The sequence below is a fragment of the Nilaparvata lugens genome, chromosome 7, assembly GCF_014356525.2.
Source record: "Nilaparvata lugens isolate BPH chromosome 7, ASM1435652v1, whole genome shotgun sequence".
Lineage (NCBI taxonomy): Eukaryota > Metazoa > Arthropoda > Insecta > Hemiptera > Delphacidae > Nilaparvata > Nilaparvata lugens.
In genome coordinates, this window is record NC_052510.1 from 23079074 (window position 1) to 23102288 (window position 23215).

The window sequence follows — 23215 nt, forward strand, 5'->3', positions numbered from 1 at the left end:
GCAGAACAGGGCTTAGCTCTAGGAATAAAATATCTGCTATAAATACCTGGGCAGTCCCTGTGGCCATTTATACATTTGGCATAGTCAAGTGGACAGATACAGCTTTGCAAGAGTTTGACAGAAAGGTAAGAACAACTTTGATAAAGAATAGACTTCATCACCCCCGTAGCTCAATCCAGAGGCTCTACCTGCCTAGAGGTGTTGGTGGAAGAGGCCTCTTGAGTCTGGAGACTATGTGTCGTCAACAGGAAGACAGACTGCGGAAATACTTCCAGAATGCAAACAGTGGTCTGCTAAAGGCCGTTTGTCTGGTAGACAGGGAGTACAGCCCATTGCAGCTGGCACATGGAGTCCAACAGCTAATAGCCAGCACAGTAAGAGAGAGGCTGGAAGCGTGGAAGCAGAAAGAGCTGCATGGAAGATTTGCTGCAGCACTTCATTCTGATTGTGTTGACAGAAAAGAATCAATTGAATGGTTGCAGACTAGTGGAATATTCGGTGAGACTGAAGGTTTCATGTTTGCCATTCTGGACCAGGTAATCAGCACTAGAGCTTACAAAAGATATGTTATGGGACTCACAGTGGATAGTAGCTGTCGGCTCTGCAGGAAAGCCATAGAATCGATACAGCATATTTGTGGTGGCTGCTCTGTACTAGCTAATACAGAGTATTTGCAGCGGCACAACAATGTGGCCAAAGTGGTTCATCAGGCAATGGCGAAAAGATATGAGTTGATAGCGAGTGAGGTGCCCTATTACAAGTGTAAGCCAGAAATGGTCTTGAATGGTGAAAAAGGAAGACTTCTTTGGGATTGTTGTATGACAACTGACAGAGCAGTGGAGGCTAACAGGCCAGACATCGTCTTGTTTGACAGAAAGAATAAAGAGGCTTACATAATTGATGTGGCAGTGCCCCTTGATGAGAATCTTGTGAGTACCATTGCCGAAAAAAAAAGAAAATACCAGCCCCTGTCAGTTGAACTGAAAGATATGTATAAATTAAGGAAGGTGGTGATAATCCCTATAGTAGTGTCTGCCAATGGACTGGTCACAAAAGAATGGCGACAAGCAATGGAACAACTGCAGTTGGAGATCTGGCATATGAGAATTATGCAGAAAGCAGCAGTCCTTGGTACAACTAATATTGTACGTAAGTTTCTAAGTCTCTGATCTGGAAAAGAGTGAATGAGTCTCTGCTCTGAATTGCAACTATTTTAGTCTTGAGATCAAAATTGATCTCCGGCTACTTAGTTATTAAGACAAAAGATATTTTTCAATAATAATAATAATATCGAGTGACCTGGCTGGCTCAGGTCTGGTGTCAGAGTTTTCAGGTCGAAACTGATCGATTTCAGGGCCTCTGACATTACCTAACGACTGCTTTTTAGACAGCCGGGACCGACGGTAACGTGTCCATCCGAAACACGGGAGTGGCCCGAGATAAATATCTTGCCCGGGCCTTTGAATCATAAAGCCAGCATCTAATCCACTCGTCTACGGCCACTTCTTATTTCATCACTTTTTTCATTTGTATTTGTACAATTTGTATTGTAAAGGAGACATATTTGAAGATACCCGTTGTCACAATTGTGAATAAATAAATATATTTCTCTGAAGTAATTATTATTCCTGTCTGGGATGAGATGAAAATCAGGCAAAATTGAAAATAAAATAATGAAGTAAGTATTAGGCCATCCCAGACATGAAATCTCACCTTTACCTGTACGATACAATTCAGTTTTAATACTTTCAAAGTTTTAGTAGGCTAATCCCTACAGTTATGGAACAAACTGAGAATGTATGAATACTTACGTTGAAGTGAGGAATAAATCAAGAAGATAGAAGAATCTGGCTTTGTACTTGGTTGTGAATATAGTTGCTGTTGTCATAGAGTACAGCTTAGCATATATGTTTGGATAATCCCTGGAAAAATGGAAAACACTGAATTATTACACAATAATTGATCTACTTGAATAATTGTTGTAAAATAGTAAAAGAAGCATGATCAGTGACGCTGGGAATGGATCTTCAATTCAAATCAAATAATTGTTTATTCCTTCCAATAACATTTATCTCTTACCTAGAAAATAATTTAAGTCAATTACATGAAATCTACAAAGACCAGTCGTCTACGTGCGGAGAAGAGTTCCATAGACAACAAATGAAATCACTAGGCCTATAATATGAATAAATAGATAGTAAAATTGATTTGAACTAAGCTAAACAAAAAAATCACAATGGATAAATGAATAATAAAATTTATTGAAACTAGGTTGAAATTAAAAAATATAAAAGAATTTATGTGAAATAAAATCATCCATATTATAAAAGAAGAAAATCTTGGCATATAGTAGCATATATACAAGTCAAGTCTGAACGTTTAGAGGTTAAGTTCACAATTGTTGACGGTTTGTTATTGTATATCGTTTATGCATTTATATCGGGCAGTTTAGTGTATTTCTCAGTTTATTATTTTGAGTGAAGTATCCACAAATATTAAGTCTACGTTAATATTTTATTACCTGATGATAATAGTGATTGTTTGGGCAAAAATCATTATGTCCTATTCCAATGACATTTATGATTGTAGCAGTGAAATAGACAGAGCTTTGGAAGAACTAAATGAAATAAGTGATCACAGTGATGCTTCAGACTTTGAATTGAGTGAAGAAGAATATTTTGATAATAATGATCCACTTTATGAACCACCTGTTTGTGAAAATTCAATTTTTGTTGATAACAATTCTGATGATAACAGTGACTCAGAAAACAATACAAATATAGAAAGCAATAACTCTTTATCAGTTAGTGAACCCACCACCTCCAATCACACATCTTCGCCCACAATATGCATAACTGTTACCAATAATTCTCCCAGTACTTCATCTTCTAATCAATTGAATGACTCCAATCATCAATGGAATATAATTCAGCCTCCAGAAGATCCTAAAATCTTTGAGTTCAGAGCAAGAGGAATAGGCCCCAAAAATATTCCACCTAGAAATTCTCAACCAATCGAATATGTTTCATTGTTTCTCACACAAGATGTTTGGGAGGGCTTGATTGCTGAAACAAATATGTATTGGAAGAACTTGAAGATAAGCAAAGCTGAATATTTGAAAACCCACAAACATAGTAGGCTACTAAAATGGGAAGATGTTGACACTAAAGTTATGAAGAAGTTTATTGGTTTATGTATAAATATGGGTCTAACGGTTAGAAGAAATCATGAGTCTTATTGGGACACAAAATCATCGCAACATATTCCATTTTTCAAATCTGTTATGTCATTGCGTCAATGGGAACTTATTAGTAGATGTATGCATGTGAATTCATCCCAGTCTCTACCTAACAATCATCCAAATTTCGATCCTTGGCATAAAATTAGGCCATTCCTAGATGCTCTAAATAATTCATTCAAGGACCATTACATTCCTGAGCAGAATATTTGTATTGATGAGTCACTTGTAGGGATGAGAAACCGTTGTGTTTTTCTACAGTATATGGCAAATAAACGACAAGCTCGCTATGGGATCAAGAAGTTTGAGGTATGCGAAAGTTCAACAGGATATGTGCTACATGTTTCCTTGTATAGTGGTAAAAAGTTTTTTCAATATGGTTAAGAAGGACTGGGTCAATCAGTGGTTATAAAACTCCTTACTGAGGCAAGGCTACTGAACAAAGGATATCATTTATTCACAGACAATCTTTATACAAAAATTCCCCTGGCAGCTGAACTGAAAGATAACAATGTTTATCTAACGGGCACAATACGGAAGACAAGCAAGTTTTTACCTAAAGATTTGATTCAAAAGAAATTGGCAGCTGGTGAATCTATTTATTACAGATCTGGAGATCTGTTGCTACTTGGTTTCAAGGAGAGAGCTACAAGGAAGCCAGTTTATTGCCTAAACTCTGCCTATCATGCTGAAGACCTTATGGTGAGGAGCAACAGTGGTCGACAGTCAATAGAACCTTATTTGATTGATAGATATAACAAATTCATGGGAGGGGTGGACTTGAAAGACAAGTCTATCTATCATGTTTCATGCAATAGATCGACTAGAAGATATTGGAAGAAGATATTTTTCAACATATTGGACATGGCTCTCCTCAATAGCTACATTATCTATACTAAAAACACTGAGAAACCATTGTCAAGACACAACTACATGATATCTGTGATTGAATCATTGTGCCAAGATGCTCCAGCTATTGAACTTCAACCAACAGGTGAAATGCATAAATTGACCAAGCTGGATGGACGAAGGGAAAGGACATGCTATGTGTGTGGTCATGAACCAAATAAGAGAGGAAGATCCAGCTATTGGTGCCCAGGTTGTAATGTTGGTGTACATACTAAGTGTTTTAGTGAGCTTCAACATTATTACCGAGCAGATCCACAAAAACGTACACATGCGGATGTTCAATAAAGTGCATCACAACACAAAAAAATCACCAAAATTCGAGGGAATGATTTACAGTACCGTAACAAAAATTGGTGAGTGTGATCCCAACTATTGTCTGCATGATTTGTATATATCAGTTTTTTCATTTGTGGCATGAAACATTTTTTCCAACATATAAACTAATTTTTATTTTTTCTCAATTTGCATTATTTGTAGATTTGTCATGCAGACATTTTATTTATTTCGAATCCAAAACGCTCAATTCTTCCACATATATATTCTCCATAAATTATTTATCTTTACAACGATGTATAACAAGTCATATGTTTATGCATTAATTAAGTAACTGATGCGATTTTAAAATGTGACTACCATTATGGAATTTTCTCTCTGCCGGTACAGAGTTTTTAGCGTGCCGGCTCATGGATACGTACAACTGTCGAAAAATCGACAGCTGCCGGCTCTTGGGTTAAGAATAAGGCTTAAAGAATAATGGGCAAGGAAAGTTGTGTGAGTGTACCACACCAGATTTTTTCCTAACATTTGCCAGTTTCTCAATGATAGGGGAGTAATAATAATTATTTGTATAGGTCTTCTACGGAACGATTATCTACAGCTGGTACCAATCAACTACACTAACTTCAACTCCAAACCGTTTAAATACCAGTACACAATAATTTATCACAGGGTGATGTGTTTATTATACAGCTGGTAACTTGAGATGCTAAATCATATTATATCAATATGATCTTGAATCATGATCATCTTTCCGTTCTTCGGTAGCCGCTTGGCCGAAAATTACGAAAACATATGTCTGTAAAATGGATTAATAAAATATTAATAAATATAAATAAATACCAGCCCACGCTGGAACAACGAAATTCAAAACTTGGACAAAAATTAAAAAAATCTACATTTTTTAATTTTATATCTATTGTATTTGCTAACACATTCATCCTTGAGGATGGCAACTGCATTGATTTTTTTGGGGAGTGTCCAAACCTGGGCTTAAGATCGGCCCACGATGGGACATCTCTTGCCCAGGTTGGGATATTGAATTGAAAATAAGCAATTCATCATTTTTGTTAATTTATAACATTTTATTATGATTATTGATAGTATAAATACATTATTTGATTTTTTAGTAAAAACTATTGCCAAAAGTCATGTGCACAAAGTGTGTTTGAAATGGCTACCTCTGAAGCTACATTGGAGGTTATAATCATATATCATATTTATTTCATTGATATGTAGCCTACATTGAGTTAATAAGATTCAGAAGCAATACTCATCGTAATACTCAATATAAGCATATATCATGATTACAGTGTCCCAATGTGGGCTGTCCCAAGGTGGGCAGATGGTCATGGCTTTGTTTTAGACAGAATAACTGAATTAAAAATAAGAGTACAATAAAGTTCTAAATGTCAAAATATTCATAAAATAATACAGAATGCATAATAGCTGTGAGACTTACCTTAAATGGTAAATGTTTAAAGTAAAAATTAAAATTCCTCTTCTCAAAAATAAACTTTGAGGTTACAAAAACATGTTTTTGATTTTTCTTAATAACGAGTGGTGCTACATTTGAAATTATTATGTCTGTAATTAAGGCTATAAACAGCTGATAAAATATCGCAGTTGTTGCCAACCTAACACTCACTAATTTCCCACAACTTGAAGTGTCCCAATGTGGGATTGTCCCAACGTGGGCTGGTTTACCCAATAAACAGGGTGATTCTTAATTATGGTAAAATAATTTAATACGTAATAGTAGAGGTAAAAATAAGAAAAAAAGTTCTTATAAACATATATCCATAAACGCTTCATTAGCGAGCTATACAGAGTGAAAGATTTCGCCCGGAATTCAGTTCCTCTGGAGAAATACACCGATGCTGAATTGTTTGGGGACTAGTTTTTGAAAAACTTATGGTGAATTCATATGGAAAAAAAATCTGAAAAATTGAATAAAACTAGTCTGGAAGCTGTAGTGTGAGTATTTTTTGAGAAAAAAGTTGAAATATGAAAAAAATCTAAGTAGAAAAACACAGTCTTCTACGTTTGATGCCCAATAACTTTCTTTAATGACCAGTAAACTAATAATTTTCCGCAATAAAAATTGTAGAGAATTCAATTCTGAAAAGAATTATGTAAGCTGTGTAAACTGAATTCAAATAAAAGTTAAATGTATTTTTATGTAGTACATTACACCGCAAAAATTTGCTGTTTTATGAGGAGATAACACTAATAACTCATAGGTTGTTGCTGATTGCAAATAAAACATGGATTTAAATAACAGCTGTTTCAAAACAGCTGATTTATTTCGTATTAAATAAGAAAATATTTTAAAAAAATTATTCTCAGAAATATTTTAGCTCACTGTTGAACAAAACAACAAACTGTAAGTTAGGCCTACTGTAACCGCGCTGTGTTTTTTGTTTAATCTATTAACCAGTTATTTGTAACCATTTCACTTTGCTTTTTTGTTAAGTGTTAACTTTTTGAAAAATGGCAGGTAATTTTAGACATTATTCATACTCCGAATTAGCTGACATGCATTCAATGTATGGGATGGGACACTGTGATAGTACTGAAGCAAGAAGTTTGTATCAAGAGAACATTCCTAACCGATCATATAACAGCTGATCATATAACTTTTCATTATTTGTGTTTATGAGACCTTTTGGAAAATAAAAACATTTCTAATAATATCAAAATATTGCCATTTGAAAGTAAAAAAAGTATAAACTTAAGATTCTCCATTAAAATATGATTGAACATAATCTTTTAGGATATTTAGACAAATTGAAATCTACCCAATGTGAGATCCTCACACTGTTATGGTCGAAAACGACATTTACGCACAAACGAAACCCCAGCTTTATAGGAAATACTGACAAATTTTAGTGAATCACACTCCTCTTCCCTCACTCATCACTTTCCTTTCTTCTTCTGTTTTTCCTTTCTTTTTCATCCTCTTATTCTAGTTTCTCTTAACTTCTTTATTGAACATCTTCATTATATCTTTTTTTCTATTGCACTTCTACACCATTTTCCACTTTCATCTTTCCATTGGAGTGTTAGTGGAAATTATATCCATGATAACCTTTTCCAAGAATGGACAAACATGGACGGTTTAAACTTGGTCGATTTAAGTAGATACAGAACAATATTGTATTATCGAATATGAATTGCATTTCATCTTCAGACCGTTCATTCATTTTACAAATTGTACTATGAAGAATTAATTGAAGTTAGCTGTATTGTTTATAAATGAATAATTATGAACCAGCGATCATGATGCTACAAAAATGATAACGCGACAGCTGCAACCCTAAACTCTAGACTAACAACAATGAGAGATAAAGAAATGTACAACAATATATTATTATGAACGAATGTTATGAGAGAGATTGATTGATTGATTGCCTTCATTAGGCTAGTTACACACTCATTCGATTTGTTTCTTTTTCGGCAAATTCCGATAAGTGTGAAACGGTAATCCGGTTTGAATTCGGTACCGAATAGAAACCGCATAGAACCGAACGCCCACTTGACTCTAATAGATTCCATCAGGTTTCAATTCGTTGCTAGCGAGAGGCTACTTTCACTAAGGGAGAATTTTCATTTATTTTTTTTCATTTTTCCACGAATATTACATGATTTCATCAATGGAGTGGAGAGATGAAGTTTATATACCATGTGTCAAAACAAGGAACAAATTTTCAATTTAAAAAAATAATCTCTCTGAACATCCAAAATTAACATAATCAAAAATAAACTATTCAAATAATTCTCAATTTTTAATTAACTTTAAAATTTTGTTGTTCAAGAAATAACATCTTACAATTTAACACCAGCTGTTATATTTAAATATACCAGCATGAACTGTGAAAATCCAAACATAGCTGTGTTTGAGAAGAAAATACCTAATTAGAACCATACGAATTAAAACCTGACATGCATGAAAGCCTCATTCGTTTTCGGTAACGAACCGGACCGAAAACGACCCGAACCGAATGAAACCGAAAGCGTGTAAAGCTAGCCTTAAGGGCATTTTTTTTTGAGAGAGAGAGAGAGAGAGATAGATAGAGAATGAGCAAAGTTAAAATATAACAGCTTTAACTCAACACAATTCATACAGCCCTAGTAAAGCAAGCACTTTCGCGCCAACTCTCAAAACAAGCCAGCCCTCCTCACAACACACAAAAGCCTAGTTCACCGTAAAAGGTAGTAGGGATTGTATATTTATTTATTACCTTGTGATAGATTACGAGTTTATATTAATGCGTAATTCAAAAATACTTATGAAAGTATACTTAATAATCCATTCGCATGCCCTTATAAATAAATTCGAAAAATGTTGAAACCAAAATAAATTTGAACAAGTAAATATATACAGTACATGCCAAATTGGAGCAAATAAGTCTAAGTATACAAGGCATGTTAAACTCGTTGTTAAATGATCGTCTATTATTATTAGCAAAAAGAGCTTGAAAGTCAATTTTCATTGATCGTTTTTCAGAGTTGACAATGATTATGCTATTCCATGATTTGTTGGGACTAAAGAAAGGAAACCGATTCAAATTTAAACTTTGAATATTAAACATTAAAAATATTATTATAGGATTTTTGTCATAACCCATGAACTTTATTAAATTTCAGTATTTTCAAACGTGTTAAAGATTACTGGAACAATTCTCTACTCCATAAAATTTGATCTTCTCAGTGAATTTTTTTTCAAAAGACACGTAATTATAATTCAATACCGGTAATAATTATAATTGTGGAATATATTTTCAATGTGAGAATGTTTATTTCGAAATTGGTGTATTTCCATCGGTATTTCTAAGTGGAAAGACATAGATCAGTCGCACGGTCCATTTTTGAGACTAGGGAGTTTAGAAAGGTTACGAAGGATAGAGAGATATCTCCAGAAAATGATTGATTGATCGATTGCCTTTATTAGGGCGGAGTTAGCACTCTATAGTGAGGTCCACGTTATAATGACAGTTTATCAACTTTAGTTTTGCTATCATTCGACAAAGCTGGTGATACTATCCTTTTCTAGGTCCACAACGATGACAATTATGTTTTTGACAGTGTAGAAATATAATTGATTAATGCAGAGAATCGGCATCGCTATTCTTCTATCTTTATTCACTGCCATTATAACGTGGACCACACTATAGGTCCTAGAAGTATGAACGTAATGAATATAATTTCCATTAACAAACACTTCAGAAAGTAAGATATCAAGTGAAGTATCTACTGTTAATAATTACTGAAAATGCAAACTAGGATTCCAGTTTCAATATATTAATACTGTAAGTCGCGATATCAGAGTACTATTGAATGAATTCAACATAGTGGACCTTCAATTCAATCAATGTTTTCAATTGAACACAAAAACACACAAAAGAAATCAAAATACAAAAATAATAGATTAAAATACAAATTCTAATAGAAATACAAAAAGAAGATTCATGATGGTGTCTGCTGAAAATAAAGAAAGGAGGAAAAATACATAGCCAACTATTGTTTCCCTTAAAATAGGCAGGTAGAGCATAACAAAAAATAAGGTGAGGCTTTAACTCTTCATTATCGAAAGGCTGTCCTATTTTATTTACTAAAAAGGTTATGTAGTTAGTTTTATCTATATTATCAAAGAAGGTATTCCTATCTAGCCAATTCATAATATGTTTTGTCCAGCTATGGTGTGAACTTCATTCCAAGTTTTACCGTGGAAAAACAGTATCATCTGCAGCTGCGGTATCATCTGCAAAGGATATCATAGTTGAATTGACAAATGCCTTCAATTCAGAAAATCGTTGACATAGAGAATGAAGAGAATCGAGGTGATGGAGAGTACTTTGAAGAAGGACATATGCATTCAAAACTGTGACACAAGAACAACTGCTGAGACACCAATCTCTGGATATCTTCCATAGTATAAGAAACCTGAAAATAATCGCCAGTTTCCTCTCTACATGAGAAGTTGTGCAAATATAAATAGTAACGAATTGGCTCACATATTGATTTTTCTTGGTCTTGGAATTTTTTAGAAAGAATATGAAGCCTCTACTTGAATATGAATAAGAATTATTCATTTTTATTTCCTTACTCTGGAATTCTACACTTGACAGTTGCAATGTATAAAGTCAAAAGGTTGTTCTATTGCAAGCAAAAACACCCATCAAAAGCATTATAATTATTACTTAGAAGTCAGAATGATGATTTGATAATGATTGGAAAATATAATACTATTTCATCCTGTAACAACGTAAATATGAGTAGCTTGAACATATTAGGAATGCCCATTCTTAGAAAAGGATATGGATAATTATTGATATCAACGAGTAATTGATAATTCATAGCACGGTTCATAGGAAACATAATCTTCTATATGCCATGGTTTAAGGAATTCAAATAATCCAACATCACTTGTACTAATGTGCTGTGGAAGAAACATGAACAAAGTTCAACTTCAGTTGACAGTGGCATGATGTGAACTCGGTTTTTGAAAACTCGCAATGTCCGCATTTCTCGTCCACTCAGTAACTTCACAAAGCATGATTCTAAAACCCAGACTGTTATTGCACGAAGGCTACGGTTGTGTTCAAGCAGCTCAAAAAACTGGCAACACCGCCGGATGCCGAAAACGCTGCAATGTGAAAATTTCAAGCACTGTATATTCAACCGGGCTTCAGATTGTCATCAAAGTATATGAAAGTATACGTCGGACGCACCTCTGTCTTCATAATGAAAGGAGCTGGATTGCTGGCGGGGATAGAGAAAAATCAATTTTTATTTTCAAGTTTTTCAATAAATCAAAGTAAAAAATCGAAGTGGAACACATACAAAACCCTAATATACTTCCATGAAAAACCAATATACTCCTCAATTTCATTGGGATGCCAAAATTTAGGCATCATGAAAGGATGCCAAAATGATAATGGATATTATATATATATATATAATATATATATATATATATATATATATATATGTGTGTGTGTGTGTGTGTGTATCCTGTTTATATTTATATTATAAAACTAAAGTGTATAGTATATACATATATAACTAAGAATGATTGTGTTGAGAATGATTGTATCTATTAATGTATGTATAAATGTATAACAGAAAACACTTTAAAGTTTTATAATATAAATATAAACAGGATACACATGACACAAATAGATTAAAAACACTTGAAAACTTACATTTAAACGAGAATTTTCGGGGGCAGGGCCCCCTTTGTCAATCAACCAGGACGTGAAGTGGTGCAGATTTGAACATTCTAACGGTCGTGACCATAGAGATGCGGTAGAGATGTTGTGTAGACCATAGAGCACAGACGAACGGAGGCACACTGATTGGAGGCGCACTTCCATATATATATGTATATATATATAACACATTACAGAAGTTTGTAATATAAATTAAAACAGTATATATATATATATATATATATATATATATATATATTCTATAATATAAATATAAACAGGATACACACGACACGAATAGATTAAAAACACTTAAAAACTTACATTTAAACGAGAATTTTCGGGGGCTGGGCCCCCTTTGTCAATTAACCAGGACGTGAAGTGGTGCAGATTTGAACATTCTAACGGTCGTGACCAGAGAGACGCGGTAGAGATGTTGTGTAGACCATAGAGCACAGACGAACGGAGGCGCACTTCCAGGCGCACTTCTAGACATGATTTGATCTACTGTGTACTTTCCCATAAGATACCCAAGCCAGAACAGAAAATTATCACTTATAGAGACTTCAAAAACTTTGATGAAGCCGCCTTCCTGACTGATGTGGCTCAGACTCCATGGCATCAAATTGAAGCATTACCCTCAGTTGATGACATGGTCAAGACTTTCGAGAATTGGACTTTGACTTTGTATGACAAACATGCACCTTATGTGACAAGGAGGATTAATAGAAAACGACGAGTACCGTGGATGACTGAAGACATACTTAAGATGATGGGACGTAGAGACAAAGCACATAGAAAATTTAAAAAGACATTTGACTTGGACAGTTTGATAGAGTATAGGAGCCTTAGAAATAGGGTTAAACAGGAATTACGGAACTCAAAGATTAGGTACTTGAATTCGTTTATGACAAACAATAGACAAGACTCTAAATCACTTTGGCAGGGAATAAAAGAATTCGGGCTTGGCAAAGAGAAATCGAATCCACAAATTGACTTACCATTGAATAATATAAATGACCATTTCGTTTCACACTCTAACCAACGCGACGAAGTTGTCATTGCTAATCACATTGATGATCTTGAAGAGCAGTTACAAACTTAGATTTACCAATCACTGATCAATTTCATTTCCATCCAATCTCAGAAGAAGACACTTTCAGAGCAATTCAACGTATTCATAGTAATGCTATGGGTGTAGACAAAATTCCTATTAAATTTATCAAGAAGATGTTATTTGCTGTTTTACCAACCATTACATACATTTTCAACAAGTCACTTGAAGAAGGCATTTTCCCTGAAAACTGGAAGTTTGCTCTGGTTCGCCCTCTAAATAAAGTTCCATCACCCAATAAAGTTGAGGATTTTAGACCAATCAGTATTTTACCTGCATTGTCCAAAGTGCTAGAAAGACTCATTCATGCTCAAGTTGTAAAATTTCTAGACAACAATAGTAAGCTTCATAACTTTCAATCAGGCTTTAGAAAATTCCATTCAACTGAGACAGCTCTGCTTCGTGTCACTGATGATATAAGGTTAGCTATGGACCAAAGAAAATGCACCATCCTCACCCTATTTGATTTTTCTAAAGCATTCGATACTGTTGATCATACAGTCCTTCTGAATAAGTTGGCTATTCTTGGTTTCAGTCACAACTCGTTAGTTTGGTTTAAATCCTATCTATTAGGTAGGAAACAATGTGTATCTGTCGGTGACAAAAAGTCAACTTGGAAAAACGTTATGCATGGAGTACCACAAGGTTCAATTTTAGGCCCTCTCCTCTTCACTTTGTATGCTAATGACCTTTCTTCCATTATCAAATTCTCCAGTTTCCATACTTATGCAGACGACCTTCAAATCTATTTAAGCTGTCCCATAACAAAAATTAATGAAACAGTTGGAATAATGAATCAGGATATCAATTCGATAGTGGAATGGACAAAGAAAAATGGCCTTAAGCTTAATCCCATCAAAACACAACCCATTATAATAGGATATTCTCGTCTTATAAACAATATTGACCTTGAATCGATTCACAAAATTAGTGTAGACGGTAATGACATTCCTTACTGTAGCTCAGTTAAAAATTTAGGCATTATTATGAATAATACTCTTGACTGGTCAGAACAAGTGAACAAAACTTGTAAAAAGGTATTCTCAGCCATGCATGCATTGAAGAAAATGCACGATATCCTCCCTAGAAACATTAAATTATTATTGGTTCAATCTCTCATCTTCCCACATTTAATGTATTGTAATTCTGTTCTTAACGATATGCAAGTCACTCTGAATGATAAACTACAGCGTTGCCAAAATTATTGTCTACGTTTCGTCTACTCTCTCCAACGCCATGATCATATCACCCCAGCCCACATTGCTAGTTCAACATTAAAGCTTCCCGTCTCAGAGGCTTTTTCGAATAGTCAACCTTGTTAGAGATATCTTGATATACGGTAATCCGAACTATTTTAAAGATGATTTCAAATTTGTCTCTGAAGGTAGGAGGATAGATGCTTCACATACTAGAACCGGAGAAAGTACTTTAAGGATACCCAATCATCGAACTACTATTTTCACAAAATCCTTCTTAGTCAGTGCCTGTCGTGCATGGAATGCACTTCCTGTTTCTATCAGGTCCATCGAGAGCCGAGCGAGCTTCATCCTAACTTTAAAAAAACATCTTTTGGAACAAATGACTGAAACTGTCCGGCCCTAGAACGATCACATGACATCCATCCCACAAATACAAACCTTTAAACCATGTTATAGAACGAATTGTATATATATATATATATATATATATATATATATATTATATATATATATATATTATATAAACTCATGTTATTTCAATATCCACTGCATAATGCTGTATATTACTGAAAGTTGATAACCCTGATCTACTTTCAGCCTACTTCATTTTATTAATCAATTATTTGATCTTATCTACCTATATAATTATTTTACTCTATCAATTTTCTGTTTTTTTTTCTCTTTAATATTCATATTGATTAAAACTTTTACAATATTTCCATTAATAAATAAATCCTTAGTTTAAATAACGAAATTAACGTTTTGGTAGAGAGTTAGTGGGGAGGATATTTTTAATATTCTTTCCGAAGAATGGACATTGATATGTCCAAAGCTCCGCCAATTTATGTAGATGCATAACAATATGATTATTATCTATAGTTATTATATTACAAATTGCTTTTTCATATCATATACAGTTCAATAATTATTTTCTTAGTCTATATTATGTAAATTCATCTATAATTTTGCTGTATTGTAAGCTATTGTATATAAGTGTATAAGCCAGTATATATTGTAATCTACATAAATAAAGTACTCAATCAATCAATCAATCAATCAGTCTCCTGTTTTAATTTATATTACAAACTTTAAAGTGTCTTCTGTTATGTGCTATATATATAAATTGAAATAGGAGTCACAAGACATAAATAAATTGAAAACACTTAGAAACTTACATTGGAAACGGAGTTTCCTTCCTCAACCTAGCACCGAGTGGGCAGCCTACAGTTTGGAATCAAATGGTCATGACCACAGAGTACTCATGGAGAGTCAATTGTAGCAGCAGAGACCACAGATTACCCGGTGCAGCTGGATGGAGAGAAAAAGAGTACAGATTCAGGGGACATTATGAGGTATTTAGGGGGCGGTTACAAACGGGATATATAAGATTTGAGTGGGTTATGAATAAGGAAAGGTGTAGCTTATGAATTGATAGAAAAGAGGAGATTTAAAATTAGAAATCAAGAAACAAAAAACAATTAAGACTAAATTTGGAGAAAGGAATTGTAGAATTGAATTGAATGAAATTTATTTATCATTTTTATTGAACATTTAATATATATTTGATAGCTGTGAAATTTATTATGATATGATGGAATCTATTTCAATTTAATGAAACAGTTGGTGTAGAGTTGATAGCTACGGTACTATTTCTGTCAGTTGAGACCAGGACTGGAAGCAGCTCCAAGCACCCAAATAAAAGCCAATTCTTTTGTCTTGACATCTATGGAGGGGGCTGTGGGAGGGAGGGTGGCAAGGACTTTGACTTTGAAGCATTAATCAAAGTTCTTGTTGTGCTCAGAGCCATGGGTAGGGATGGGTAGGGAAGTATTATTTTTAAAGGAAGCCCTGTGATTGATGATCCGGGGGTTTAGGGCAGTGGTGGTTCACCTATGTAGAAGGCAGGACAGAAGTTGCAGGAAAGGAGGTAGATGAATTTTTTGGAGATGCAATTACTGGATTGATGTATTTGGTGGGTGTAGTTGGTGATGGGACTGGTAAAGGAGATGGAAGAATCAGTGATAGTACAGTTTTTACAGTTGGGGCGTTTGCAAGGTAGGGTACCAGGTGGAGTTGGGATTTCATCAGAGGTGAGTGATTTGTGAATTGATGAAAATTTCCGTTTCTAATGTAAGTTTTCAAGTATTTTCAATCTATTTATGTCTTCTGTCTCCTGTTTTAATTTATATATAACAGAAGACACTTTAAAGTTTGTAATATAAATTGAAACAGGAGACACAAGACATAAATAGATTGAAAACACTTAGAAACTTACATTAGAAATGGAAATTTTTGGAAACTGAGTTTCCTTCCTCAACTGAGCACCAAGTGGGCGATGTAAGATTCTAAGTGTTTTCAATCTATTTATGTCTTGTGTCTCCTGTTTTAATTTATATATAACAGAAGACACTTTAAAGTTTGTAATATATATTAAAACAGGAGACACAAGACATAAATAGATTGAAAACACATAGAAACTTACATTGGAAACGGAAATTTTTGAAACTGAGTTTCATTCCTCAACTGAGCACCGAGTGGGCAATGTAAGTTTCTAAGTGTTTTCAATCTATTTATGTCTTGTGTCTCCTGTTTTAATTTATATTACAAACTTAAAAGTGTCTTCTGTTATATATAAATTAAAATAGGAGACACAAGACATAAATAGATTGAAAACACTTAGAAACTTACATTGGAAACGGAAATTTTTGGAAACTGAGTTTCCTTCCTCAACTGAGCACCGAGTGAGCAATGTAAGTTTCTAAGTGTTTTCAATCTATTTATGTCTTGTGTCTCCTGTTTAAATTTATATTACAAACTTAAAAGTGTCTACTGTTATATATAAATCAAAACAGGAGACACAAGACTTAAATAGATTGAAAACACTTAGAAACTTACATTAGAAACAGAAATTTTTGGAAACTGAGTTTCCTTCCTCAACTGAGCACTGAGTGGGCAATGTAAGTTTCTAAGTGTTTTCAATCTATTTATGTCTTGTGTCTCCTGTTTTAATTTATATATAACAGAAGACACTTTAAAGTTTGTAATATAAATTAAAACAGGAGACACAAGACATAAATAGATTGAAAACACTTAGAAACTTACATTAGAAACAGAAATTTTTTGAAACTGAGTTTCCTTCCTCAACTGAGCACCGAGTGGGCAAGGTAAGTTTCTAAGTGTTTTCAATCTATTTATGTCTTGTGTCTCCTTTTTATATATATATATATATCCTAAATAAAATATCTCTTTAAAACACATTTTCTACTTCAATTAACTTATTTGGCGCCCGAACAGGGACCTGGTGACAAGAAGTTCATGATCAATTATCATTTAAATTTTCAGTGAATTTTAATCTTCATGCCTGATCAATCAGTTAGATGTTTATGTGAACTCAAAAATGTTAGTTCATGGGATACCATACATCACAAATAGCAGGACTCAGTACTCAACAACCTGGAGACCAGTGGACACTCATAAGGCAGCCGCTGGGTACCACCATTACTACTTAAACATAGCTTAGACCTGAAGACGTGCTTTGAAGAAGTGGAAATGAAGCCATGTCAAATTCAAGCCTGAGAATGGGAGCATGCAGCCCGCACACCAGCAACAGGTAGTAGAATGTATTTCTAAACCTATCTCCAAAGATGATACAGATTTGATCCCTGATTATAGTGGTGATACCACTTAGACTGAACAGATACCACTTACCACTTAGTGGTGAATTGACTTAGTGCCATTTTTGGAAGTAGTGAAAACTTTATATGAATCATATTGTGCTACAAACGTTGAAGAAGCACATTCTTTCAAACATTGAAGAAGCGTCTTCTTTGTTGAAGAAGCAAATTCTTTCAAACGTTGAAGAAGCGTCTACTTTATCACATTAGAAAAAGACTGCATAGGCTGTTGTTCTGCTCTAAAAGACAATTTTGCTGATACTCATACTGTTCACCAACTTACAACTGAGCTACTTCATTTGAAACCAAATCCAAAAGCACACCCTCTCAATTTGGTTAACACTCTCGAAGAGAAACATATTACTATCATTTCCTGACACATGCTAGATGGAGTGAAAGACGAATTTCTTGTATTTGTCAGAGAACAACTTGATAGGCAGGTTATCAATGTAGGTTTTACCAAAAACCAGCAGTTCAGAATCAAGATGCTTCTATGAGAAATGTCTCAACTTTCGAAGCCCCACATCAAGTCCACTTGACTGAAGATGGATGCAATGAATTTCAACAATTATTTAATGATTGTGCAGAATATTGTGAAAATCCTTCTAGGCTCGAAAACTAGAACAAAAGCTAGACAAGTTGACTGAATCATTTCAGATTTTTTTAGGGTCAAGCACCAACAACAAACCCAAGATGTAGTGTTTGATTTCAATTCAATTTCCTCAGACCTACCACATACTCAATTTGATGGTATGAAAATTCTCATTGACACAGGTAGTGAATTTAATTTTGTAAAACCAAACTATGTACCAAATGATGTATCAGTGATGCCACGTTATTTTAAGATCAAAACGCCAACTGCTGAATCCGAAAAGAATTACTTACATGTTATGCTTTTGTACCAATACAAAAATTCCTTGTAATGCTAAAAGACTAGTAGCTCCTCCTGAAAATAAGCAAATTTGTTCAATTGAATTAAAAATCATCAATTGAGTTATTGAAGTTATTAAATTTTATTTTTTCAATGATTTTCATAGAGAAATGTATTTTACTTCAATCCTATAGTACAAATACAAAATCAACTTTCTGTATTATTGTGGTAGATATCCATATTGAATAAAAACTAATTGTCAAAACCATTTGAGATACTAGTTTCAGTTATTACAACATGTCAATCTCTAGTTAACTGAATGCTCAAGCATTGAGCAGCAGAATAATATTATATACTATGAGTGAAGCCATACTGATTGGCTGTTCACCAATGAAGGTTGATCTCTACTGTCTTCGAGATTAAACTCACCCTAGTAATCCAAATATGAACATGACAGCCGTTAAACAACAAAAATTAAGAGGAACTCGGTAAGTAACAAAACTAAATGGAGGAAGAATGAAAGAATATACAAATTTAAAAATCAGTTGACATGGAAAAACAAAAACTACAACAAAATCGAAGATCAAAAATGTATATAGAGGGGGAAGCAAAGGTCAAATTCATAAGTAAAATAACAAGAAGATAGAAACTTTAATAACTGGTTTCACAAATACAGCAATATATTTTAATGGAATCTAATAAATTCATTATTTCTACTTTAAACGTGAGCAAGGAGGTTGAGACAACAATATCGTCCGTCCAACAATTCGTTGATGAACAATTCTTTTTAATTTACACTCAACATCATAGTCGCCGTGATCATGATCATCATCATCTTTATCGTCTTCATCATCATAATCATCATCATCATTGTCATACCCCTCGTTATCATCTTCAATTGTTGGTTCAAAATATTGACATAATGATCTTTTTTCTCTTATTAATTTATACTTATCATCATCATATTCCTCTTTTTCATCTTCTATTTTAGTTAAAAAAATATTGTAGTTTCTATCTCTCTTTAATTTAGTGAATTTTCTATATTAGAATAGACTTATACTATATTATATTATACTATTAATATACTAGAATTGTAATATTTCTGTTGTGTCAAGAGGGCTATTATGGGAAGTATTTCTTCCTGGTGCCCTCATATTGTAATGTAAATAAATAAATAAATAATCAATCAGCTAACAAGTGGATTATTCATTTCATGCATTAAACAGATGTCTGGAGAAACCGGTGAACAGGTGACATCAGATACTTGTGGATGATAAATTGCGTGAGGTCTACTGGTGTAGACAAACTAGTACTGTAGACAAACTACTAGTTTTGTCTTGTTGATTCAGTTGTCACACATATAAATATTTTGTAAACATATTTTGAGAGTAAATTTCATAAGTATTAGTTCAAACTGGCAGGCTCAGGTCTGGTGTCAGGTCGCACTGATTAATTTCAGAGCCTCTTGACATGGCTTAACAACTGTTTTCAGTCTTCTTGAAATGTTTAAACTTATCATAAATTATTACAACTTATATAGCACTAGCTTAATGGCAATTACTTATGTAATAATTAATCTTCTTTATATTAGTGGGCCTACCTGTATTGAGCGAGTCAACTAGAAAGTCACTCAGAGTGAGAGGCTCATGGAGGATGTGAATAAAATGTTCCAATACTGTAATTAGAAGTAGTTTCAGCATTTTCGGTTTATGATGTTGTGTACACCAAGTCCATACTCTTTTTACAGCCATCGACAGAGCTCTATCTTCATTTGAGGGTTTTCCTAAAAATGATACAAAGAAAAATAGTTGATGGAAGAGTTAAATATACAGTTTTATATTTCAGGGCACAAACATGAATTCCTATGCTTGCCCTATTAACAATAGATGATAAATTTTACGAGGTATAAATTTATAAGCATGATGTTGATATTAAAATACTACAAGGAAAAACGCAGAATTACCGATGGAATATGCAGGAGAAAGAAAATTTAGAAGAGATAATGTTTAAGAGATTAAGATTTTGTTTTAAGAGATTAAGATAATATTCTCTTCTAAAGAACATTTAGAAGAGATTGAATGCTCAATATAAACACAATTAGACGAAGAATTTCTATAGAGCAATGAAAAAAAAGGAATATAGACAAATAATTGTTACCTGTAAAGAAAAAAGAGGAAGAGAAGTGAATGGAGAGGATAATATCATGAAGAGATGGACAGAGCATTTCATAGAACTGATAACAGTAACATAAATTAATGAGGAAGATGGACATGAAGGAGCAGGAGAGTTACGCTGTATTGAAAAGGAGTATTTTGCAGAGCCAACATTCAAAGAGACAGAGATGTTTAGTTGTAATGCAACTAAGAATGGGAAGGCAGGTGGACAAGGTAATAATATATCGGCAGAAATGATACAATAAAAATAATAATCCTTAACTTAGTACAAAGTAAAGAAAAATAATAATCAATAAAACTTGAGATGAAAAATACAGAGTGTGATTTTCGGGGAGGAGGAAAGAAGGAGACGTGAACCCCACAACATCAAACAGCTGAATAGTGAATTCTATGACGTGGCTAACAAGATAAATAATTATAAAATTATATTTGCGGATTAAAAGATTACAGATTAGAAGACAAATATGAAACAAAGAAAATGAATATTAAGAATATATTTAAGAATTTAAAAAATTCAAAAAGGTTATCGCAATAAATGAAATGTATCTACAGATAATTATATGAAGATTATTTTATTAATAATGCATCATGAGTGTATTAATTGTGAGCTATTTACCCATTTTATCCATTCTGCTATCTTTACTAGTTTTAATCTATGTTATTCTACTCGCTATTGAGTTATCTGGTACTTGGTTGATCAGTCTATTACTTATGCAAGGGAATTGTCTCCGGCATACAGTCATTTCAGTTCTATAGATTTAAAAATTATCCAGCATACAGAAATCTGATTTCTGGTGTAATTTCAACAGATTTCTGTTTTTAAATGTGAAGAAATGAAACTATGCCTCAAGATTGGATGGAATATAGGTATCATATGTCCAAGTTATAAAAAAGACGATAAACTGGATTGTTATAATTATCGTAGAATAACTCTTGTCAGTGTAGTTTATGAGATTTTATCAAGGATTATTAACAACAGAATTAAGGCCTGCACAAAACAAGTGCTTGGAGAATGCCAATGCGGTTTCCAATCAGAAACAGCTACAGAAGATAGAATAGTTACAATCAGGAAACTTGTAGAGAAATTTTATGAGCATGACAGGATTTGCATATTTTATTTATTGACTACAAGCAAGCCTTTGATAGCATAGTGAGAAGTGAACTATGGAATACATTAGAGCAATTTGCTCAACCAAAAAAGCTTATTAGTTAAGCTAAAATGACAATGAGTAAGACTGCAGCAATGGTCCAAATTAGTACTTAATAGGAAGAGCAGCGCTTTTGTATGTCTACTATCTATTCATTATTGCATTGTATAGAGATAATGAAGTAATAGACAGGGTAAATATTTTACATAGAATGTATCAGGTGTGTGCATATGCGCACGATATACAATAATTGCAAGAAGGAAAGATACCCTGCAGGAAACATATTTGTTGCTAGAAAGAGAGGCGGAAAAGGTTGAGTTGATGGTGAATGAAAGTAAAACGAGGTATATGAACCTATCAAGGAGTCAAGCTAGAAGAGTTCCACAAAATAAGAAGAGTTCCGAAGCGTGGAAAGCTGTAGTGGGGACGGCCAATGCTTATATTGAGCTGTAGAGCTGAAAAAAGGTTAATATTAACTTTTTGATACTCCTTACATTACATTATTATACTCCTTACATTACATTATCACATGGAAATAGGAAAATAATTAATTGATAATTGGAAAAAAATTGAAAATGCTTAAAATAAAAAGCTATAAAAAACGGATATAAAAAGTTTGGGTATTTTGCCAGCAAACATTTTCCAGTCAATGGAAAACCGTTTCAGGGCATGTATCCAAGCAGGTAGACGGGGTTTCGAGAAAATTATTTGAAGTTTGGCTATGTTTTCCAACCTCTGTTAATTGTATTCATTTTATTCAATTATTCATTTATTTATTCATAATTTACACATAAGGACAAGAAACAGACTACAGCCCAAAACTTATTTTCATCCAAATTTCATAAAATAAATTGTCCAAATAGAGGTTATGTGTGTTTTCTTCTGTATTCTTCTTTCAGAATGTATTGAAGTTTCTGTATTAATTTAAATAAAAAGCATATTGTTAACAAATCTTTACCTAATTTTTTTCTACACAAGTAAAATAAATTACAGTTATTCTAAACTTATGCCAAGACCAAGAGGGTTATGTAACATTAATATTATTGTTTGAAATAATCTAAAATATCTTACAAATGACATGCAAAGCAAACGGAGACTGTCGCATTGTTGTGGCAGACTTTATCCGCATGCCTTGGCATGCACTGCAACCAACCCCCAGCGGTGTCCTAAATCACTAAAGCTGCCACATCTCAGTTAATATTGATACAATCATTTTTCTAACACAATAATTGTTTTGTTTGTAATGACAGGTGACTCACGCCGTGGTGACAGTTCCGGCCTACTTCAACGGTCGAATCTTAAAAAATCAGGTACCAATCGATAGGTAATTAAATTTACTTAAAAATGTTTTTTTTTTTTGTAAAACCAACGGTTTCTGAGTTATTTAAGAAACATCGT

General features: G+C 33.5%; 1 protein-coding gene across 1 annotated transcript in view; it reads right to left on the reverse strand.

Annotated features, from left to right (window-relative positions):
* The window catches only part of LOC111054012 (nucleolar complex protein 4 homolog B), a 67529-nt gene that overhangs the window by 37493 nt on the left and 6821 nt on the right, over window positions 1-23215 (reverse strand). The window contains exons 5-7 of the mRNA XM_039432354.1: window positions 20096-20278; window positions 18510-18570; window positions 1812-1922 (exon numbers count right to left, since the gene is read on the reverse strand). Of these exons, the coding sequence (XP_039288288.1) occupies window positions 1812-1922; window positions 18510-18570; window positions 20096-20278 (355 nt within the window). The remainder of the gene's footprint in view (window positions 1-1811; window positions 1923-18509; window positions 18571-20095; window positions 20279-23215) is intronic.